Source organism: Panicum virgatum, chromosome 5K (assembly GCF_016808335.1).
Source record: "Panicum virgatum strain AP13 chromosome 5K, P.virgatum_v5, whole genome shotgun sequence".
Taxonomy (NCBI): Eukaryota; Viridiplantae; Streptophyta; class Magnoliopsida; order Poales; family Poaceae; genus Panicum; species Panicum virgatum.
This window is the reverse complement of record NC_053140.1, coordinates 47,178,905-47,201,820: the sequence shown is the minus strand read 5'-3', so window position 1 is coordinate 47,201,820 and position 22,916 is coordinate 47,178,905. Positions and strand designations below refer to the sequence as shown.

At 50.0% G+C, this 22,916-nt stretch overlaps 4 protein-coding genes across 5 annotated transcripts; 2 read left to right on the top strand and 2 right to left on the bottom strand.

Annotated features, from left to right (window-relative positions):
• Positions 1–726: 726 nt before the first annotated feature.
• LOC120707908 lies at positions 727–5,035 on the top strand. The gene is made up of 3 exons (XM_039992970.1): positions 727–903; positions 1,018–1,324; positions 1,977–5,035. The coding sequence occupies exons 1-3, from the start codon at positions 866–868 to the stop codon at positions 4,713–4,715; spliced, it is 3,084 nt and encodes a 1,027-aa protein (XP_039848904.1). The 5' UTR covers positions 727–865; the 3' UTR covers positions 4,716–5,035.
• Positions 5,036–5,660: 625 nt separating this feature from the next.
• LOC120707911 (HVA22-like protein f) lies at positions 5,661–7,062 on the top strand. The gene is made up of 5 exons (XM_039992972.1): positions 5,661–5,850; positions 5,951–5,977; positions 6,103–6,225; positions 6,346–6,592; positions 6,702–7,062. The coding sequence occupies exons 1-5, from the start codon at positions 5,804–5,806 to the stop codon at positions 6,726–6,728; spliced, it is 471 nt and encodes a 156-aa protein (XP_039848906.1). The 5' UTR covers positions 5,661–5,803; the 3' UTR covers positions 6,729–7,062.
• Positions 7,037–9,429, bottom strand: LOC120707910 (GDSL esterase/lipase At5g45670-like). Its single transcript, XM_039992971.1, has 3 exons — positions 9,039–9,429; positions 7,627–8,250; positions 7,037–7,541 (listed from the first exon to the last, which is right to left on the bottom strand). The coding sequence occupies exons 1-3, from the start codon at positions 9,277–9,279 to the stop codon at positions 7,318–7,320; spliced, it is 1,089 nt and encodes a 362-aa protein (XP_039848905.1). The 5' UTR covers positions 9,280–9,429; the 3' UTR covers positions 7,037–7,317.
• A 2,641-nt stretch (positions 9,430–12,070) lies between these two features.
• Positions 12,071–17,071, bottom strand: LOC120707907. 2 transcript variants are annotated; one of them, XM_039992969.1, is made up of 3 exons: positions 16,535–17,071; positions 16,288–16,456; positions 12,071–12,798 (listed from the first exon to the last, which is right to left on the bottom strand). In XM_039992969.1, the coding sequence occupies exons 1-2, from the start codon at positions 17,015–17,017 to the stop codon at positions 16,289–16,291; spliced, it is 651 nt and encodes a 216-aa protein (XP_039848903.1). In that variant the 5' UTR covers positions 17,018–17,071; the 3' UTR covers positions 12,071–12,798; position 16,288. The 2 variants fall into 2 exon arrangements, with proteins under 2 accessions (XP_039848903.1, XP_039848902.1); XM_039992968.1 differs by lacking the exon at positions 12,071–12,798 and having other exon boundaries at positions 16,078–16,456.
• Between the last annotated feature and the right edge of the window lie 5,845 nt (positions 17,072–22,916).

Below are 22,916 nucleotides of genomic sequence, written 5' to 3'. Positions count from 1 at the left end.
TATCAGTGTATGCACGAATAAGATATTGTATTTGTATGCACGCTTATTACTATTATATTTGTATGCATGATTATAAATTATTGCTTTGGTGTGGTCTTTTACGTTAATATGTGCATAGCTCATGCCAAAATTTTTATTTATTTCACACCTGCAAACCATTTTAAAATCATCGATTTTTTTGTTCAACGGACCGGTTATCATTCAAACCGGACTGGTTTACCGGCCAAACCAGTCGGCTAACCGGTGGAAACCAATTGAACTAAATGAAATTTGAAATTTGAATTTAAAATTGAATTTGATCAGTTTTTACCGGTTTTCAATCAAACCAAACCGGTTTACCGGAACCTGAGCGCGGCGATTTCGTCAGATCGGTCGGTAAAAAACCCTGATCGCTGGTGCTCGTGCTGCCCACCGCCTTATTGTACTCCGCATCCCGACTTGCCGAGCAGGTTGCCCAAGGAGGAGCTCTTCGCCGCCCGGGAAGCAGGAAGGCGGGCGCCGCGCGTCCTTGGCGGGCCGAGGCCGCCTGCGCGGCGCGTCGGGTCCCCTCTGATGCCCGGCCCACCAAAGAAGAACACGCGCGATTCACGAGGCCCGGGGGGGCAGTAATTGGGGGCAGGCGACCCGGTGAACCCCCGCCGCACGCCGGGCCCCACCCCCGTCGCCGCTCAGTGGCTGCCCACTCTGCCCCACGCCCCCCTTCTCTCCTCCTCAGCTCTGCACTCGCTTTTCCGCCTCCTCGCCCGGTCGTCTGTCTCCCTCTCCGTTCCCCCTCTCAGGCCGAGCTGCTCCCCGCCCCCGCCCCCGCCCAGACCCCAGCCCGCATCTCTCGCCGGCGGAGCGCGCCGGGGGAGAGGACGCCAGGATGGCCCAGGCCAGCGCCGCCGAACCATTCTCCATACGGTAAGCACGCGTCCCAAGCAGCACGAGAGAGCTCGCGTTTCTGCCTGCTCGGCAGCTTGGCTGGGTGTTTTTTCCCGAGCGTGCGCGGCTGACCTGTTGGACTGAATGGCGCAGGGGTTTCGCCACGAGGATGCGGGCCGTGGCCGCCGCCGAGTGCCACCCGTTCGGCGGTTGCTGGGTGGAGGGGGAGCCGCCGCCGATGGACCCGAAGCCGCCGTCCCGGTGGTGGAAGCACGAGCTGGCGGCGGCGCGGGCCCGGCTCTCGGCGGGCGCCGAGGGCGGAGAGGCCGCGGCGGCCCGCGGCGAGGGTGGCGGTCCGCGGAAGGGGACCAAGAGGAAGGGACCCCTCTCGGGTTCCGCGGCCGAGAGGGCCAAGAAACGGCGGCGCGTGCTTCAATTTAGGTCCTTTCTCAAGAACAAGGTATGGCTCTGCTTCATGGGCGCGTGTGCTCTTGCTTGGTGGGCTTCGACGTCCTAGGGCGACCCACAAGCACATTGTAGTTGTAGGTCCTAGGGCGAGACGCAAGCCCATTGGCAAGCAAGAGCCACTAACCTGTTCAACTGTGCACTTATTTTGGTGCCTGTAGACATTAAAAGTGTTTGCAATGTACTGCACACTGTCCAGATGATGTGGTGCAGTGCGATAAAATTGTTGCGAATGTGCTGCACTCAGTCTTTTGGAGTCCTGAACATGGGGCTGTAGGAGTTTGATTTTGATCTATTAATGCTTGTGGAGGGGGCAGTACCTTTTTAAAAACTGAGCCTATTGATAAGACAATTTGCCGAATCATGATCATGATTTGTAACTGATGTTCAGCTGAATCTAAAAAAAAAGAATAAGTTACCTGAATGAAACTACTCTCCATCAGTCAACATTTGCACTGCTGCCAGCAAACATGCTTTTATTCTTTTCTGATAGAAAGAGTGTAGCAAACTGTAATTCGAGATGGATGCCTTGCAGAATTGTCCTGAATGCTTTCTTAACAACATGCAAACAAATTTCATAATTTTCCCACTATGTAGCTTCACTCCTTATTTTCAGATCACAGTTAGTAACACATGTTCATTAACAGGAGAAAACTTGTAAGCCTCAGTCAACATCTCGTTTACATCGACACATGTTGCATATGGCATTGTTGAGAAAACATAGAAGTTCTATTGTTCATACAAGGTCAGAACTTGAATCGTGGAAGAAACTGGATGAGGCATGGGATTGCATGCTAACCCATGGAAACAGTGCGAAAAGACGAAGCAGAGGAAGAATGGACCCTTGTAATGAAATGCATAGTAACCTTTTTGGGAGAAAGGAACCGAATTCCTCTGTAAATAAGCAAGGCATAGAAGTCGGTGGTGCAACCAATTATCCTACAAATACTGGCTGTGAAGTGGTGAAACATGCTACAGGCCCCAAAGATGATATTTTTGGAGATCTCCCGCTCCTGGAACTGGAAAGCTCCAAGACTTTGTTTAGGACGGGTGTTGATGAACTTCCAGCTGTTATAGAAGAATCGTTTATAACAAGCCAAAGTGAAGCAGATTGTATACCAGAAGCTGTACCCTTGAGACTGATAGATGCATCTGACATCACTGCTCGGACGCCGTCTCCTCTTGAAGACTTGGTGAAAAGTGAAGTTAGTCCTGACAACGAGCCAGCATTTGTCTCTCACAATGATAGGGCAGGAAGTCACCCTGCCATTGTTGGGATTGATTGTGTGCCACATCATAAGAATATCAGCATGCTGAAACCTGGTCTTGGTGATACACAGTTGAAATTTAACAGGTCGACCTTAAGTTCTCATTCTGACCTGAGGTCAAAATGTGGTTCTAGCTACCCTCTGCAGGGTTGTTTTGATGCGAACAAAAATTGCCATCAGGAAATAAAGAAACATGGTACAAGTTCTACTACCATTTCACCAGCCATGAGAACCAGAACTGAAGCGACTAAATATAAAGCTGTGCCAGTTAACAGTAGGAAGAGTACTGATATCTCTGCAGTGGTAGCACTACCTGCACCCATGAACCATTTGTCGTCTCAATTCAGTGTGTTGCCCTCTGTAGTGTCACAAGGGGTTTTGAACACAAGAACCAATACAAATGACATGTCTTCTATCAGAAGTATGCCTGTCAAGGAATGCATCCCATCTACCAGACCTTCTGGTAACTTCAGAAGTAATGTCGATCCATGTGCGCCACTGTCCAAGGAATGCGTCCCATCGACCAGACCTGGTAACTTCAGAAGCAATGTTGATCCATGTGTGCCACTGTCAACCAATAACCGGGGGAGCTGGCACTCAAAACTTCACCCAGTTTGCAGTCCTGCTAACATTGGAATGGCTTTTATGAAGCTGCCTGGCCTTGAAAGAATGGAGATCTCAAACTGCAATGTAGAGAGAGGTGAAAACAAATTTAGGAGCGCAAAATCGATGAACACAGTAAGATACCAGAAACAACAGTTGGTTAGTGACATGATCAATGTTATGCAGTATCAGGAAAAGATCGCTCTAAGCAACTCTCAAGTTGGAAAAACAATTATGGATGCTTGTCCGGGCCAAGGTAATCATCATCTGCAGCAACCCACTGTGCGTTTGATGGGTAAGACTGTCTCGGTTTGTAACCATAGCAAGGACCATAATGTACCAACCATGGGGAAAGTGAGTCCAGCTCCAGCAAATGTCCCCATTGAAGCAAATTACCTCTCCACAACGTCATGTCAGTTACCCCAGAAGAGATCGTTCCCTTGTCAGGACTCTGTGGTATCAAGAGTGCATCTTAATGATTCTTCAGATTTTTTGGCATGGATTCCTAACAATAGTGTGTCAGAGCAAAATACTAGTTTCAGTGGTCCCCATAACCAAAGTCTGCAACAAAAAAATACTGCTTCTTCAGCCATAAAAAATGGCACTTGGAATTTTGGTAGTCAATTTTCTGGTCAAGCTGAACTCAATAATTCATCTGTAGTCAGCGCCAACTCCAAGGTCAGGCATGTAGAGTTACATCAACCACCTCATCGGATGAGCATTCCTCATAATCAACAGTCTCATGTGTGGGCTTCTGCATCACACATGATTAGGAAAGATCACAGTTTCGTGGGCTCAGCAGCAAATCAATGTTCTCCTATTCCACAATCTTTGATAAAGGCAAGCATGAAGGAAAAGTATCAGAAATCCACTTTGTTGTCCTACGACGATCCTAGCTCCATGCCTATTCTCCAACCCTACCAGATACCTGGGGAAAATTTGTCTTCTGCGCCTGCCATATCCTTTCTTGGCTATGGCGCGGATAATTCTTTGTCCAGAAGCACGTCTCCTGGACTGAATCTCTCTCTTACAACAGGTTTGGCAAATAAGTCTGTTTCAACAGGCAGACCAGCTTGTATGGGCAACCTTACTAACACAGATGGTAGGAAGTTTGCTGGCTTTGTTGATCCAATAAGCAATGGACCAGCTTATACAGATAATGTTTCACAGCAACCTGCAAAGAGACAACTTGTTACAGATAGACAGGATTTTACTTCTATGGGCCTAAACATTGTGAACCATTCACCTGGCTGGTCACTTAGTGATGCAGTTGGTCCTCGTGTACTTGATTTTAGTAAAAGAATAGCGAGGGATGTGCAGACAGCAAGAAATGAAAGCGACAATTCAAGGGCCAGTTCAGGTTCAGTTCCACCTATCGAAACAAGGTCGAGGGTTGGTGTGGTTGCTGGAGTCAATACCATGTTGAGGCAGGGTCAAAACCTGAATGATCATTCCAAACTGCTATGTTCCACCAAATTTTCAGTTGATAATGGTATCAATTCAGTTGCATTATAGTGGAAAGCACGAAAGAAATAATCAGTTGTCCTCATTCAAGTTTAGTCTGTATTTTTTCAGTATTCAAGCACAGGGAGGTTGTAAAAGCTCCATATTTGCAAACATGTTAGTTTAGCAATTGATGGGTTGATTAATTCTTGTAACTTTCCGCTCAAATGTGCAAGATTATTTGATTGATTGATCACTTATCATGCCATATCTGACACTAGCTTGACTGATTGAGGACACTTGAACTGTACAGATTGTAACTACTTGAGTATTTTGTGGGCATTCTATCTCTCACTATGTGCTATGATACCAGTTGATGCACGAGAGTTCAATTGTGTTGACCATGTATTGTATTATTTTAAGGTTGAAAGGAAAGCGGAAATATACTGCATTTACTTTCAATCAGTTTTGAGACCATCATGCAAACTTTCAGATACTAGTACGCTTTGATTAATTTGCAATTATCTGTTTTGCTGTTACAAAGCTGTCTGTTTCACCTTTTTTGCCTCCCTTTTGGTTCAGCACTACAAGCATTCACTTTAATCGTACCCATTTCCATCGTTAGAGCATCGCTTGAATCTTAAATCCCAAAGATGGTCAAAGTGAGCACTTGGAATGAAACAGACAATGGTCCTTTTGCAGATTCATCGGTTTCAGCTTTATGAGTTATAGCTAATCAGTTGTGCGGCGCAGTGATTGATTCTGAGTCCTTAGTTCCCACAAAACTTCTGCATCTTCACGTTGGTAGCCTTCTGATCCTGCAACCTTTGAAAAATGTTACTGGTGATGCACGCAGTTGCTTCAGACCTTTCCAATTGCATTGTTCTTACTTTCCTTGGACCAAGAGTAAAGAAGACTTTGCATGGTATCAGCACGGATGCCTTTCCTCCTCTCCTCCTCCTTTAATCCCATAATATTATTAAACATCCCCTGCAGAAGTATAAATGCATTTGCCCATCCCTTGTCATCCACAACACCGTCAGAAAACAGGAAGGAGATCTGGGAACATCGGGACAGCCTTCTCGCACGTCGGAATCGCAAAACGAGGAGATCAAGTAACCTCAGAGCAAGCTGCTCGCAAGTCGTCGCCACAACGGATCATGGGTGTTCTTGGTGCCCTTGCTAGAAATCTGGACGCCCTTGTTGGGTAAGCTGTACATGCCTGGAGTTTCGGTTTCAGATAAGAAGTCTTGCCAAGCTTTGCCGCTGTAAACTCTAACCATTACTTTTTTGTGTGTGCATTACAGGCCGGGGGTCATGCTCCTTTATCCTCTGTAAGTAACAATCCACTCCTTCAGTCCAGAAATAACCATCGTAGCACCATGATATTTTTTTTTTCTAGTCCTGTATGTATTCTGAATTCTAACAGAGTTTGCCGACGAATAAAAAAAAATGGCAGCTACGCGTCGATGCGCGCGATAGAGAGCCCTTCCACCCTGGACGATCAGCAGTGGCTCACCTACTGGGTCCTCTACTCCCTGATCACCCTCTTCGAGCTCTCCTGCTGGAAAGTCCTGCAGTGGTAAGCTGCCCTGCATTGCATTCTCGTCAGCGTTCAGTTTCATCTCGGGTGCCTGATTGAATCAATCCCCACGATCTCACCATCGTCTGTGATCGTTCCCTTTTTTTCTCCTCTCATCAGGTTCCCGCTGTGGCCGTACATGAAGCTGCTCTTGTGCTGCTGGCTGGTGCTGCCCATCTTCAACGGCGCGGCCTACATCTACGAGGCGCACGTCCGGCGCTACTTCAAGATCGGCAACTACGTGAACCCCTACTACAACGAGCGCCAGCGCCGGGTGCTGCAGATGATGAGCCTCGACGCCCGCAAGTCCGTCGAGCGCTTCATCGAGACGCACGGGCCCGACGCGCTCGACAAGATCATCCGAGCCGTGAGTTTAATTTGCTTTGTTTTCCTGAATCCAGGCCACGATGGTTTTGGGATCAGAGTCGCCTTCGCCTCGCCGTTTTCTGACGGGGAAGCTTCTGAAACTTGTGCAGGCTGAAGAGGAAGCCAAGAGGACCTAGCTTAGCGTGCGTGCGGGTGAACCGAAGGGATTCGTAGTTTCAGACTTTCAGGTGGGGTGAAGGCGAAGCAATCTGAACTGCTCTGCTCCGATCCGGGTGAAAAACGAACGAATCGCTGTATTTCCATCGGTTGTGTAATTACCTGTGCAGAAATGGTGTGCGTGTGTGTTTGATCATTTCGTCGGGCTTGCAAAGATGCCAGTTCCAGAGAAGATGCCATGACGAGAGCATGATTTGAATGAAGAAGCTGCGAATTTGGTGTACGTGTGAAATCCTTATCAGTTGAATTGTACGTGCATTTCTCTGAAAGAGACAACACAAACTTATCTGCCCATTAATAAGTTGCACAAATTTGCCTGTTTGGATGTCTTGCCCATTCAGGCATGCATCAACTGAACCCAAAGCCAAAACATATGGAAATAAATTATTATCTAGGAGTAAGTATCCACTGCAGATATACCAAGTATGCCTGGTAAAAAAAAGAATTACAGATATACGCGCTTGCTTGTACAGAAAAAAAAAAGAATCGCACGGCTGAATCCCGTTTCCACCATTGCTGCGTGGATTAGCGGAATCGCCCGGCCTGCGATCAGATGGACGCGAGCGTGCTGATGTCCATGGGGTAGACGTCGTTGGGCGACTGGGCGCGGTAGGATCGCCGGCCGACGATGATGTTGGCCGCCTCCGACGGGTGGAAGGCGTCCCAGAAGATGTGCTCGTCCCTGTTGGCGCACGGCGCCTGGAACGGCAGGCACGTCACCTGCCCGTTGTTCCTGCCCACTCCGCAGCACCCCGCGTTCGTCACCGTGAACCCTGCAAGCTCAGATGGATCAATCGATCGATCAAAGGAAGAAAAAATAAGAGAAAAGAAAAGAATCATTAATAATAGTCACCGTACCGTAGGATGCGGCGTTGGCGAGGATGTCAGCGAAGATGTTGTAGCCGTCGATGAAGGTGAAGTGGGCGCCGGGGAGCGCGTTGAACTCGTCGACGAGGCCGACGAGGCGGCGGTTGAAGATCTGGATGGCGCCGTCGATGCGGTCCACGCAGGTGGCGCCGTCGGCGCTGTAGCGGGCCAGCTCGTTGGGGCTGCACCCGACCTGCCCCACGCCGATCAGCACCACCTTGCGCGCGCCGTAGCTGTAGAGCACCTGCAGGTAGCGGCGGTAGTCGGCGATGAGCGCGTCGGCGAACTGCTCCGGCGTGAAGCGGCTGCCGGTGTTGTAGAAGGCCGGCATGAAGTAGTTGTTGAGGTAGTCGTTGCTGCCCATGCCGACGCTGAAGATGCAGCGGCTGAGGTGGTCCGACGCCGTGTCCTGGTCGCCCAGGATGCTCACCAGCGTCGCCACCGCCGTCTGGTAGTTCTGCACCTGCCCCGCGAACGGGATGCGCCCGCCCAGCTGCTGCCCGGTCTCGGCGCGGATGCCCGCGGCGGCGGAGGCGAAGTTGGCGCCGCCGAGGAGCTGGCCGCCGCTCGTGGCCGCGAACGGCGGGATGAAGTTGTCGAAACCCAGGAGTTGAGCTGCGCGTTTTAATTAGATTATTATTGGTTTCCGAGCACATTGCGCTGTTAGACCAGTTTTTAGTAGGGGTTTTATGGAGAGTTTCATAACATTAAATATTATCAGTTTTGCTGACATAGCAAGAAGAGAGAGTGTTAGAGTTTTATGAGATGTGAGGAGAGTTTCATCACCATAAAACTTATTTGGCACGGTTATCTAATTCTCAATCTAGATATCTGTGTTCATTAAACTTCCACTGATACTGACCTTAGTTAATTAGAAAACACACTAACTACTGCACGTTTTTTTGAGTGCCACGTACAAATAATGCCATGCAAACTTTTGAACGTGCCAAAAGCGTAGTGACCAGCTCCGAGTCCTTGCGTAATCAGCGAGTGGTGACTCTGATCTGAGCCCTTTGATGAGTGTCTGTACCCAATTCCTTTATCCGTGCTCCTGTACAGATCTACCGCCTACTCTCTCTCTCTCTCTCTCTCTCTCTCTCTCTCTCTCTCTCTCTCTCTCTCTCTCTCTCTCCAGCGCACGTATTAAATTCCAGGTAACGATCACCGAACACTGCCACACCGGCAACAAGTTGGCTTCTGCATGCCTCCCAAATTTTCTATTCAGAAGAGACATGTATGCATGACGACCATAAACATGGCATCACGTATGGCTCCTGGGTCACTAGTAGTGCTGTAGTGGCAAACGACAGGGATCCTTAAGCTACGGGGGGCAGCTGGGCGGTGGCAGCGCCGCGCCTGCTGCCTAGCGTCGTAACTGGCCTGATCGGCTGCAAGCTGCTTACCGATGACGTCGACGGTGGTGAGCCCGTTGGTAAAGCGCCCCGACGGGCCTCCGGCGAAGTCGATGCCGTAGGGCGGGTAGTTGGCGCGCGCCAGCGACACGATGTAGTTGTTGTTGCCGTTGTCCACGAGCGAGTCGCCGAAGATGAAGTAGCACGGCACCTGCGGGTCGCCCCGCGCCACCGCCGCCGCCCACCACGCCACCGCCGCCAGCCACAGCACCCGCCTCGCCTCCATCTCCATGGCACCCGCAATCAACGTAACCGCTGTATGGGAGGAGCCTGGGAGCGAGCGAGAAGAGAGGAGGGGAGCGAGAGACCGTGCGATCCCTGGACCAATCGATCGGCGGCCGACGACGACGACCTCTCCCTCCCGCTGAAGACCACGCGAGTCACGCGGCGGTATATATAGGGAGGCGGCTTGAAGCCAGGGTTCGATCGGTCAGTGTGCAGCTAGCATAGTATGAGCGGAACCGAGCCCGAGCGGCGGCGGCGTCGATCGAGTTGGAAACAGAAGGCCTGGGCCCTGGGAGCCGCGCGCGCATTGAATCCGGGCAACGGCGGCAACGTGGCCGTGTCGTTCGGGTTCGGCGGTCCGAGGGACCTGGTTACCGACGGAACTGAACTTTGCCACTGTTCTTTCTGCAGCAGCAGGTGCTATGTTACCCGGACCCCAATTTCTCTTCATTGAATTCCACTGGCCTCTGGCCACCAGGGGCCGCGGCCAACGCGCGCGCCCGGTGAAAGTACATCTCCTTATCACTGCGCTTCCACGCGCGACTTATTAGTGACTCTGGGTGGCATGTACTACTACGGTACAGTACTACTCTAGGGAGGGTAGTAGACTTGACTTCGATCCTACATTTGAGATCGAGCATGGCTTTATTTTCAAAAAACAAACAAAAAAAAGATCGAGCATGGCTTTATTTTCAAAAAACAAACAAAAAAAAGATCGAGCATGGCTGCCTGTGTGTACAGTAGTACAGCGGGGAGCTGCAAGCCTGCAACACAGTCGCTCACTCAGCTCCTACTCCTAGATCTGGCGCGCGGCGTGGCGTGGGGCCGGCGGAACGAAGGCGCATGGATGGATGATGGATCTCTCTCCCCTGGCGTGGGGCGGCCGGCGTAAGGTGCGGCGGCTATTGGCTGGCACGCCGGCAGCCCCCCCCCCCCCCCCCCCCCACTACATTCGCTGATGTGCAGCCAACAGTGTTTACCGTGCCGGTTCTTCCGGAGGAAGGACAGAACAGGAAGGGCGTGCGCCGCACGGGCACGGCCTTCGCTGGGAAAGGAGCCAAAGGGAGCTTGATACGCACAGAAATCACTGTGCATTCCGTTTCAATGATGATTGATCTCTTGCACGCCGATTACTTACTACAAGTTGTACATAACTAACGAAGATAAGGCACGGCATCGGCGTGCAGCATGCAGCTCCATTAATGGCGGTAGGAAGGAGCTAGTAGCGCGAGCCAGCGCCTTCGAGCCCCCGGCGCCGACGGTACGTACAGCAGCGCACGCAGCCGCGCGCCGCCGCTCCCCAGAAATCATTTTCGCGCTCGCTCGACGACGCGGCCCTGCCCTGCCCTGATGATTTGATGAACCGGTGCTGTGAGCTGGCCGGCATTCCGCGCCGCCCAGAGAGGCCAGAGCGGCAGCCGGCAGAGCGAGCGAGAGCAACGCTACAGGCCGGCGCACATGACATGGGGCGCGCGCGCGGGAGGAGGAAGAGACCTACCGCGGCGGCGCTTTTACTCCCCGGACGCGGGGGCCGCGTGCGTGCGTGCGTGCGCACGTCGCCCTCACCTCGCCCCTTCCTCTCACCCCGCTCCCTCCCTGTGCTGACGACGAGTGACCGTGTCCGCCCCCAGGCTAGGCTACGACGCTCCTCCACCTCCACGGCTCCACGGGCAAAGATCCGGGGCGCGGCCTAGCAACCTGCCTGCTGGTACCAACCGGACTCGGTAACCCGGGCGTCGTCACCCGTCTGGTGGTGTTTAATTGTAGCGAGTACGAGCGCCATCGCTGGTATCCGCTGCATGCATGCCACAGGGAAGTGATATGATGGACACCGACTATGGATGGTACGAGCGCCACGGCGTTGCGAGAGTACATGGGTGGACACTGACTAGGGATTGGATGGCCTTCTCGGCAGATACACCAGGGCTACGCCTCCCGTGGATCACCCGGTGCAAACACAGCGTTGCTCGAGCATGGCGTGTGTGCACGGAGCCATTTTGGCGTTTATGGTGCGGAAGTGATGTGATGCTGTACCCCGATGGACGACGGATGTATGATGCGTCGAGCCTGCATTTTTTTTTGCGCCGACAGGGAAGCATCCAGTGAGCAGATTGAGGGTGACACCGCCGGGTGCCTGCCGGTGACTGAACGTTGCAACTGTCGGCATCGACATTCGATGATCAGCCGCTGCAAACGCTGATGAAACTGGCCAGTTACCCTTTGGGCCCTGTTTAGTTTCAAAACAATCTCCAGACACATAGAGCATTAAATGCAATTAAAAACAGTAACTGATTACACAATCTAACTGATTAGCACGAGACAAATCTTTTAAGTCTAATTAGTCCATGATTTGATATTATTTGTCAAATAATAACAAAATGTAGTATAGTACCAAAATCCAAACTTTTTCACCAGCTAAACACACCCTTTTACCAAAGACAATACTGTAGACATTGTCAGTTGACAGAGACGAAGACGTCAGACTTCAGAGTCAAAAAAAAAGGAACAGTAAAGGCTTGCGATGCTGCCCATGGAGGGGAGTACCTCTTCCATCGGTTTTCTCGGCGGCCAGCATGATTATAGACCCTAATAATTCGTCCTATTATATTCAGCATGTACAATCTTGCTTCGTGAATAGTGGGCCGCTGCCTACCAAACTAGCTTCACTTGCCTCGCCGCAGCTCGAGTCAACATTCAAATGATCTACAAACAAACTACTATAAAGAAGAAGAAGAAAAAAAATTTAACATTTAAACATTTTATTTGCTTCAACAGGAAGCAGATCTAGAGAGGGCATCAAATCCAGCAATAAATACAACGATTTGGTGAGCACCTTAGCCTCAAATGTAGGTAAAAGATACACGATGTCCACCAGGCCAGCCTATGGGAAAATGACATACGGCCAGAGTACCCTCATCAATCCGTTTTTAACGCCGAACGAAGCTACATTAATGTACAGACGCGCATGAAACATGTAACATGGGCTGGGTGCTGCTCTCCATTCTTCCTTCTCCGTTCGTACTGCTCAAACCCCAGCAACCGGAAGTCCGGAACAGAGAAGCCAAAAAGGCATTTCTTATTATGAGCACGGCACGTTTGTATCAGCCACTAATGCATCGGCTCTTTTGCCGTACTCCCTTTCCTTCAGCTACCAGATGAACTGATGCATCTTACCGTCGCCTACCTGCTTTATGAGGAATGTCCGCCCCCAGTATTTTGAAGCGTTGAGACTCAATCCATAGCATTTTCAAATATACTAGATGATGAGCCTAACTTCAATGTTTTTTTTCTTTCATAACTCATACGCAGCAGATAATAATCAAGTATGTGCTGGGGTAAGATGCATCATGCATTCATGCAAGCAAACCTGGTCGTTTGCAGTCATTTCAATTTTCACCAAACAAAGAACCTGATCCACCCCAGAAATCAGACATCCTCTTATAATTTGGGCAGGAGCTTCTACAATAAGATTATGCGTGAAGCCCTAACAAGAGCCAATTGTTGCTTGACCAAAATGTTAGTAAATCTGCAATAATGATGCCTCATTATAGCCTGATCAATACTTATAAAGTTTGGAGCAGAACTGTACAAGCAGGTACATTGCCAGCACATATTGTGTACATCTGATGCAGATGGATATTCAACCAACAATTCATAGTTCAAATATTAATAACCAAAGCTGGGTACCCTAACTATGCTGTTTGATCAAAGTATGCTTACAAGATAACCAGAATTCGAATTGTGTGATCAAAATTGTCATATAGGCGACACAGATTGCAGGGCCTAATGCGCATTGAAGTTCATATCAGCTATCACCACGCTTATGAGGGACAGATGGAATAGGGGCAAGCTGACCCAGTTACAGGCAGAATTAAAATGTAACCATTCATCACATCACTAACTTGCTAGGAAAGTGACATGAGGACACGATAAACTGTATAGTACTACGCTACAAGTGCACCAAAAGCAACATTTATGTGGGAGTGGTTGATAAATGCAGTTCCAGTCATATACATTAATAATCAAGAAGGCACTAGACAAGAACGCTAGTAATTACCACAAAGACATGTCAGCAAGCAAGATTTTTCTCCTATATACTAGCCGTGCACAGAAAGCAAAAATTATGTATATGGGACAGCTTTATCAGGGTGACAAAAAACAACATTTATGTATTCGGGACTGCTTTGGTAAATGTAACAGACGGTTTACCACCCCAGTTTCACTTCCACCAGGGAAATCAATACTAATCAAGAAGGAACTAGACGACAGCACCAGTTAACACGAAGATATGCCAGCAACCAACAATCCAATGTAGTCCAATTCTGGGAAATATGGAACCTACAGGACTATATCCCTTGTTTGCATAGTGTTTTGTTTCCAGTTTCTGCTGGTCTCATCGGATAAAGAGACAACAAGAACTGCTTTAAGCAAATATGTCCTACTTACATCTTCCAAGTTTACATGGGAACCAACCGGTATTTTGGGGGTTCCCAGGCAAAAGTAATTTGGATAAGTGGATTCTGCATAAAACTCATGCTGTGATCGTGTTTTCAGACATTTTGGCAGGAGCTTTCACTCTGGCAGCAATTGATCAGATTTTGCAAGTAAAATATCTCTCACAATCTTTGGACTTCAAGATACCAGTTATTAATTTATTATCACTGACATAAATTCTGCAATTCACTAAATACTGGGTAACTTTTTCCCATTTTCAAAAGAAAATCAGTATCATAGGATATCGTTACCTACAACCTACAAACGATTGTGCCACCAGGCAGGATCACTCAGAAGTGTAGCTTTCATGTTGTGGGAGTGGGTCCAGTAAGAGTGCTGGATCTGACACATTCATGAACACTGCAGGACAAGGACACAATAGAAATTCTGTATATCCGTTGTTTGCATAACGTTTTGTTTCCAGTTTCTGCTGGTCTCATAAGTTAAAGAGACAACAAGAACTACATTAAGCAAATATGTCCTGTTTATTTTTCTTCCCTGAAGGTATGCAATTTTCTAAGGGAACCAACCGGTATTTTGGGTCCCCGGGCAAAATTCATGTGGATTCTGCATAAAAGTATAAAACTCATGCTGTGATCGTGCATTCAGACATTTTGGCATGTTTTTACTCTGACAGCAATTGATCAGATTTTGCAAGTACAATATCTCACAATCTTTGGACTTCAAGATACCAGTTAATAATTTATTATCATTGAAGTAAATTCTACCATTCACTAAATACTGGGTAACTTTTTCTTATTTTCAAAAGAAAATCTCCTTGAGTATCGTAGGATATCGTGACCTACAGCCTACAAATGATTATGGCAGCAGGCAGGATCACTCAGAAGAGTAGCTTTCATGTTGTGGGAGTGGGTCAAGTCCAGTAAGAGTGTTGGATCTGACAGAGTCATGAACAGTGCAGGACCAGGACATAGTGGAAATTCTGTCCTTTCTTTCCCTGTGTTCCATGCTTCGTTAGCTTGCTGTGAATTTTGATTACTCACAAGACGCAGGATCATAAAATGGCACGATATTATTTGCAAAAAATGCATCTAGATATAATCATTCTTCTTTAAGACTCAAATTACAACTTACGGCAGCATAAGAAGTCTCATGTAACTTTAACAGAATCAACTGACAAATCATGTAGCTCAGAAGTAAACCCATGATATATAAAAAGCAAATGTAAGTGCATAATTCTTTAAACATGCTGGGTTTGTTTTAAAAAGTAAACATAATGGGCAGTTGTAGGGCTTGCAACATAGGTGGTTCATTTTGATATATCGAGTTCTTGACTTTTGAACATTCCCTTTCTAGATGGTTTCCTTTTATTGTTTAATAGCCATGTAAAGGTATCACCTCCTTTATTAACCAAAAAGAGCATATCCTAAGTTCTTTCTTCCAAAATTTGGAACACAGATATCTGCAGCCTTGTCCATCTGGAACTACATAGCTGAAGAATAACTACATCTTACATTATCTCTATGCAAAGTTTGCATATGAAGGTTTGTGCATCCAACATCCTCCGCTGAATCGATAAAATAGTACGTGCATTGCTGTCAGGAAGCAAGCTCGTTCAGTTCGTCAGACATTGTTTTCCCTCTCATCTGTAAGTCGGCGTCAATTGAAGTATCTGACCGTTTTCACTATCCACCACACGATGAGGATCGGACGGCTACCAAGGCGTTGCTGCTGCTAAGCTTCTTGCCTGATGATTAAACATTATTACTTCAATTAAACTCTGTATTAAACTTAATGACCGCGCCACTGGTATTTAGGCGTCGTCCTGCTTGTAAATTGTAATAGGGTATCGAGACATTTATCCAGATGAACCCTAGGTAGAATTAGCTTTAGCTGTGATTCGGTCTTCTTAGCTGTGATTCGGTCTTCACACTGTCGACCTCTGTATCATTGGAATCGCCACTGCCTGTCCTTCGATTCAGTTAATACAGCAGCTAGTTCTTCCATCCCGTTCTCGATCTGGGTCTTAATTGCTCCCCTTTGTTGCCTACTGTTACATTCGCGTTCTTGATTTTGCCTTGCATCTCGTTTTCTCTGCCACGGATCTCGTTGATCCTGACAATTGCTAACGAAGGCTAAGCTATTGGAAGCACCATTGGTAACAAATGGATATAAGCCCTGCTCGTTTCTCCTCTAGATTATATAATCTAGCTCGTATAATCTCACATAGACAACAAATACCACAGATTATTCTTCAGGTATGCTCCCAGATTATCATAATACCATAAGCTGTCCAAAGTATGCTTTTCAGACTATATAATCTAGCATACATAAGCTGGATTGTATAATCTGACCAGGAAACAAACAGCGCCTTAGATTAGCAAGTATGCACTGTCCACAGTTAAATGCACATGGTAGCAGACACAACAGTCATACCACAAGGATTTTGTTCGTGTAAAGCCCCATTCGAGGTCAAGTTTTCTAAAGTAAACTAAATCATACGAGCATGCGTGAGTTAACAAAAAGATCAGAAAAAAGCAAACAACCAAAGTTACCGAACCTCAGAGTTCACTATGTCGTGTAGAAGCTCTTGAAGCACCAGCGAAAAGATCTTTGGCAATGACAAGCAAGCCTTGCAAGTCCTTCGCTCCCACCTCCAGGCAATCCTTCAGCAACTCCCCTTCCTCCACCTCCCACTTCACATCCATCACCACCTCTCTCAACGGCCCCTAAACCCCCAATAAAAAGTTCTTAATCGACAGAGCATTGCGCAAATCAGAGGCACCACGAGTGAATATGCCAGTTACCTGTTCGGAGAAGGCGTCGAGGAGGCCGCTGAGGAGCAGCCCGGCCGCGTCGCGGACTACCCCGTAGTGGCAGCGCATCCACTGGGCGGCGTCAGCGGCGGAACGGAGGCGCGAGGCCTCCGCGGCAGCGGCGAGGAGGCGGGACGCGGCGGCCGCGCAGGAGAGGCCGCACCCGGTGGCCGACGAGAAGGCGTAGTGCCGGAGGTAGTCCCAGCCGAGCCCCCAGGCGCCACGCGACGAAAGGAGGGACGCGATCCGCCGGGCGCGTGCGGCCGCGGCGGCGTCGCCACGGGCGGCGCGGGCGGCGGCGACACGGGAGAGGAGCGAGTGGGAGAGGGAGACGAGGGTGGCGGCCTGGCGGAGCGGGACGCGGAGCGCGGAAGCGCGTGGGGGCGGAGGGGCGGCGAGTAGGAGGACGAGGACGAGGAGAGGGAGAGGGGGCCGCAGTGCTCGCCGGCGGCGAGAGGCTCCGGCTAGGGTCATCGTGGAGGGCTGGTGGTGCTGCGAATTTGGGTTTGATTAACTCGAACTCATCAAAGGCCCCTCCTGGGCTAAAGCGGCAAAGAGTGTTAACGGAGTCTGATTGGGCCTGACGGTTAGTGCATAGCCACATAGGCCCATCCTATTACTGGGCCGATGTTACAAAATTGGGTCGTATATGTCATACCATTTTTTTTGAAAGAGTTGTGTCATCATGATCTTGTACTGCCATTGCGTATTTTATTTATACCCCTAAAAAACGTATTTTATTTATGACCTTTAAACGAGCTCATAAAACGAGCTGGATTTCAGTCCAAACTATTGCAACCTTTTAGTGTTTTTTTTCTTCCAAAGTACAGGGATAATACATGAAACGAACCGGGTTCCTGAAAGGACAACCCGACTCCCTGTATCGTCGTGATAGTCCCTAGATCAGTCTCTATCACATACAGATCTCATTTCAGGCAGAATCATAGACATACCAGCGATTACAGAACATTCATGGGTTTAACTTATTACAGCATTCGGGATAAAAGTATTAATCTCCGAGTACAAGCCCGATGGGCTAAATGAAGTGCAAACAGAAAGCGTAACGGTAACTAGGTCTTCTTGCTGGTCCTCCTTCGGGAATCATCTTCTCCACAGGCATCCTTGAGTGTAGCACGCCCTCAGTCGTACCAACCGTCATCGTTGTTGTCGTACTCCGAGTCATACCCTGCATCTACCCAATCTATCCCCAAGGGTGGGATAGGTCCACGTCACCATCCGCATGAAACAATATGTGGATGCATTTAAGGTAAAAACAATGCCAAGGGAAAGGCTATGGTTTTCTATGCAAGCATTTATAACAAGTCATCCATTCACCTTCAGGCGCGGGTAGCTCCGGCCCCCGGACTCCCGGTCAACTAACTTCCACTACAACAACTACCCAAGTTCGGTGCGGGAACTCCCTCTCCCCGCACCTCAGCTGCTATCCGAGCAGAAAAGTGGACTAGAGGAAGGTAGAAAAGTATATGTGGATCTAACTACATTTGAGGGGCCAGATCAAGAGGTGACCGAGTACGCGGCTATATATATAGTTTTCACCCTGCAGGGGTTGTACACCTGTACCCACTCGCCTCGAATCCAGCCGGCAAGCAACTCCGACTATCTCCGAGGCACCAGTCAACGAAACTAACGGCTACGGCACCATCCTACTCCCGGTCTGGGGCGCATCCTCCCGCAGTAGGTCGCCCGGGGCTGTGAAGCTATCTAGAATGGAATCTCCATGGATCCTGCGATCGGGGGCTAAAGGGTCCTGCCCACTCCCCCTGACACTGAAACACTCTCCTCCTGCAGTAATGGTGCCGTGCGTAGCTAGCTCGGGCTGGGTCCCCCCTCATAAAGGATAAGTGGTGTGCACGTTTGACATAGTTCCATCACCGGGGCCACAAAGTCAAGTCCTTAATCCCGCAAGGGCGAGCGTTTTCGTCCACAGTTTGCGTTCCGTAAACACGGTTCGCGGTCGGCACCCATTATAGGTATCGCCTCCTCAATTCCTCAACTCATGTTCCCACGGGAACAGCCTTGCACCCGCCACAGGTGCTTGTCACCCATCACAAGTGCTCACAGGGTTGTGCCCAACACACAACCCCCAACTCCTGACCCTAAGGTCGGAGAAAGGGTCCGCTCGCCCCGCTGTAACCTATCCCCAACTCCTGTATATGTGGAGGCATCTTCTAGCACGCAAGGACTATACCATACATATGTTCCCATGCCCCAATCTCACACACATAGTAGCAATAGCATACAACAACAAAGATAAACATGGGTAACAAGGAATACAGTAGTAAATGGCTATGCAAGCTCATCTCAACACTCAATTTGGGGGCGTAGCGTGTCTAGCAAGCAATGCCTAATAGGTAATCAAAATATGGATGGGCGTGAACCTGGGGTCTCCTCGTAGTGCTCTTGGAAGTCGGAGTAGTCGTAGCCTCCGGACTGCTCCTCGGCGTCAGGTCCTAATCGTAATTACAAAAAAGTATAAGGGTCCAAGTGAAAAGATGCACAAAAATCCTCAAAAGAAGATCCAAAACACAGCAACTCCTACTCTAACGCGTAGGTCATGATTTTAGAAGAATTATGAAATTAGTTTCATAATTTTCGGAGTTGCGGTTGATTTATTATCAATTTTCTAAGCCTAAAATCGTTTCTGAAAATAATAAAAGGATTTCGGAAAACATAAAAGAAAGTTAGTGACACGTGGCAGCCTCTGGGCGCGCCACGTGGCATGCTGACGTCAGCATGATGTCATTAGGGGGTCCGGTATGATGACGTCAGCATGGCCCATGCTGACGTCATCGTTGACCAGGTCAACATTGACCCAGTCAACGGTCAACGGTTGCCGGTCTCAGGGGGGGTCCACTGGTCAGTCAGCGGGTCTCACCGACAGGTGGGACTCGCGTGTCAGTGCCGTGCAACAAGAAAAAGGAAAAAGGGCAGCGCGTCCTCGGGCCAGATGTCTCCCCGGGCTTCTGCTCCTCTTGGGCCTTCTGGGCCGAACTCGGCCCGTCTCCTTCTCTTCTTCTTTTCTTTTCCGCGGCTGACAGCTTGGGCCCACATGTCGGCGTCTCCGGGATCCCGTGCGGCTTCTTCTTGATCCGGTGTGAACTCCAGTGCATGTGTGCGTGTGTGTGTGTTGTGTGTGCTGGGCAGGCTCGCCACGCCGCGAACGCGACGTCGCGGCGTGGGCGCGGCGGTGTTCCCTGGCAACGGCGGCTTGGCCTGGTGTCTGAGCGGGCAAGGATCCAGCCTTGGGTGTTGGCACGCTCACGCGAGCACCGGATAGGGCCAAGGTGCGGCTTGGGCGAGTTCTGTGCGCGCGCACGCCGTCGAGGTGGCGGCGCGGCCATGGCGGGTCGGCGGCATCGACTCACGGTGGCGGTAGCGGTCCACGGTGCCGAGACAGGCAAAGGCCTGCCCCCGGGTTCCCGTGCTCACGCGCACACACGGCGGACGCCAGGCAAGGCCATGACGGGTTCGTGGCGGCGGAACGGGGCGAGGCGAACGGCCTCCGCGGCGGCGCCAAGGCACGCCGGCGGTGCGGATCAGCACGGGCCCACCCAAGGCGAGCAAGGGCGTCGCCTTGGTGGCCTGGCCGTGGCTGTGCGCACGCGCGCACATCGGGTTTACCCGAGCGGCTTGCGGGGTGAACGGCGGCGCGGCTCGTCGGGGTCCTGCAGGCGCACCAACAAGGGGAACGGGGCTCCTAGGGCTCTCTACCGGCGGCTCAACGGCGGCCAAGGCTCACCAGAGCTGGGATTTGGGCAAAGGGGCGGACGGCGGCGCTCACCTGGCGGGCCTGGGGGAGATGTGCTCGGTGCGGCGGCGATTCGGTGCAGGCGGGTCGTAGCAGTGCCGTGCAGCGCTGCTACGGTGGCGTAGAGGTTCGGGTCGCCGGCGTGGGGAAGCTTCGGCGACGGGTCCTTCTCCTTCCCTTCTCTTCTCCCTTCTCCTCCTTGACTCATCTGTTTTCCTCTCCCTTGGCGGCGGCGGCGAAGGGGAAATCCCCTGGGTGGCTAGGGTTTTTGCGCCGGGGCCATGGGGGGTTTTATAGGCGAGGCGCTAGGGGTAGGGGTGGCCCGGACGCCGGGGAACGGCGCGGATGTGACGGGCTCGCCGGGCGGACGCGTGGCGGCATCAGGGCTCCACAGCGGCTTTCGTGCGCGAGGGGAAAGGGGGAAACGCGCGCGGCAAGGAATCGGGCCGACCGCGGGGGCAGACGCGGGCGTCAGCAGGGCAGTTGGCCGGCGGGAGTTGCGTTCCGCGCGCTGTCGCGACGCGCCGCGGGGGAAAAAGCAGGGGAGGCGCGGCGGGCGTGAGGAGGAAGGGAAAGCTGACAGGCGGGGCCCGCCTGTCAGTGGCTCTCGGCGGCGAACGGGTGTGTGGGGATTAGCTGGGCTGGTGCTGGGCGGAGGTGAAGCGGCCGGGGCGGCCTCGCGGGCGTGCGCGTCCGCGTGTGGGGGCTGGGCCGCGGAACAGCTTCGGGCCGGGCGGAACAGGCTGGTCGGGCCGGCGGGGTTAGAGGTTAGTGGGTCAGGCTGGCTAGGCTAGGTGGGTTTCGGCCCGTTTCAGTTAGAGGGTTAGGTTAGCTTTTGTATTTGATTTGAATGGTTAATTCAAATCAAATACCACACTATTCAAACAAAAACCATCCAAACGAATTTGAAACAAGTAGAGGCAATAAACTCCAAATCCAAATGTTGCACACTATCATTTAGGTCCTTATGTTAGAGTTAGAGTTTAAATTCTAAGAATTTGGGGAAAGAGTAGCATTATCCCTTAAGTGATCCTAGCTACTAACACTTCCACGCAAAAGTTTTTGAAAATTCATATTTTTAGAGATTATAACATTCCGTAAAATTACGGAATGTTACAATACATCATGTAAATCATAGGGTCTGACAGAAGAGAGAGGCATGGTCTGGAGACACACAAACTGCCCTCTCTGTGATCAGGAGCCCGAAACCTGCGACCACCTGTTCGCCTCTTGTACCATGACTTTGCAAGTCTGGTACGAAGTCTCTGCAGCCCTAGGTGTGAACCTGTCACTGCCAAGAGCCCCATGCTCGGTCAGGGAATGGTGGTGCGAATTCAGAGCGCTGCTTCCTGGTAGCTCGCAAAAAGGTTTTTGACACTTTGTTTGCCTTGGTCTGCTGGAAGATTTGGAAGGAGAGAAATGCCAGAATTTTTAGAGCACAAGCTTCTGCACTTCCTCAGCTGTTGATCTCGATCAAATCCAAAGCGGAACTCTGGGTGCTAGCAGGGGTCAAAAGGGTAGGTTGTTTATTGTGCGAGTAGTCAGTTTTCTCCTTACTTTGATTGAGTCTTCTTGTAGCAACTCCACAACCAAAGTTGCGCGTGCTCCAGCATTGCGCATTGTAGAAACTCTTTTTTCTACCTGTTAATACAAAGATATGTAGCTCTGCTGTGTATTTGAGAAAAAAAATCATAGGGTCAACAGCGTGCGGTGGAGCTTCTGTCATGTCCACTCAAGAAGGGAACAGGCTGGGTCGACCCATCGGGTAGTTGACCCGACCCATAAAAGTAAGGCCAATGGGCCACATGAGCCGGCCTCAAGTCTGATAAAAATCCTTAGAAGCCGGAGTCTACCGACCCAATGGGCCGGATGAGTCGACCCAAAACAACTCTATCATCCCACTTAATCTCTAGTTTTATTCTACAATCCTACTTTATCTCTAGTTCTATCTGACGCATGGGAGAGAGAAACATGGAGGCGGGCAAGCAAGCCGCAATGGCGGCATCTCGGCGCGTCTCACTGTCATCCGGCGGCCATGAATCTTCATGCCACGCTCCATCTCTGTTATTCTCCCGTGGGTATCATGTATGGTGATTGAACCAGAACCAGATCTTTGCATGCCATACCTAGCTAACCCCAAGTGCAAAGGAGCAGCTGGCCACCGGGCAACTGCGGAGAACAATTCTTCTTCTTCCTCCTTGACACACAGCTTGCCTGGCCATAGTAGGTATCAAGGTAGTCGGTATACTGACAAGCCTGCATCAGATCTAACATTCTGATGATCTAATCCTACTTCACCTTTGTTCGATCCTACCTAGCTTGCTAATGCACTTGTTCCAAAGAATTCACCTACTGGTTTTGTGCAGTAATACTCATCATCGCATGATTCGGTTCATGACATTATCGCGGCTTTAAAAATATTGTTGTTTATAGAGTTTTCAGCTAGCACTAGATAATACTATATTAGTTTTCATAATTTTGCACTCTACCTTGATCTTATTTACACTAATTGATTTGTTGTATGCACATATAACTCCATTTATACTATATGTAATGTTTGAATGGGTCGACCCATTATACCCATTGGGTCAACGAGGCAATATA

Coding starts and splice junctions, on each gene's coding strand:
- LOC120707908 (XM_039992970.1), top strand. CDS start 866: ATGGCCCAGGCCAGCGCCGCCGAACCATTCTCCATACG. Junction 904..1,017: donor GCCGAACCATTCTCCATACG/GTAAGCACGCGT, acceptor TGAATGGCGCAG/GGGTTTCGCCACGAGGATGC. Junction 1,325..1,976: donor GGTCCTTTCTCAAGAACAAG/GTATGGCTCTGC, acceptor GTTCATTAACAG/GAGAAAACTTGTAAGCCTCA.
- LOC120707911 (XM_039992972.1), top strand. CDS start 5,804: ATGGGTGTTCTTGGTGCCCTTGCTAGAAATCTGGACGCCCTTGTTGG. Junction 5,978..6,102: donor GTCATGCTCCTTTATCCTCT/GTAAGTAACAAT, acceptor AAAAAATGGCAG/CTACGCGTCGATGCGCGCGA. Junction 6,226..6,345: donor TGCTGGAAAGTCCTGCAGTG/GTAAGCTGCCCT, acceptor TCCTCTCATCAG/GTTCCCGCTGTGGCCGTACA.
- LOC120707910 (XM_039992971.1), bottom strand. CDS start 9,279: ATGGAGATGGAGGCGAGGCGGGTGCTGTGGCTGGCGGCGGTGGCGTGG. Junction 8,251..9,038: donor CACCACCGTCGACGTCATCG/GTAAGCAGCTTG, acceptor TAAAACGCGCAG/CTCAACTCCTGGGTTTCGAC. Junction 7,542..7,626: donor CGCCAACGCCGCATCCTACG/GTACGGTGACTA, acceptor CTGAGCTTGCAG/GGTTCACGGTGACGAACGCG.
- LOC120707907 (XM_039992969.1), bottom strand. CDS start 17,017: ATGACCCTAGCCGGAGCCTCTCGCCGCCGGCGAGCACTGCGGCCCCCT. Junction 16,457..16,534: donor TCGACGCCTTCTCCGAACAG/GTAACTGGCATA, acceptor TTGGGGGTTTAG/GGGCCGTTGAGAGAGGTGGT.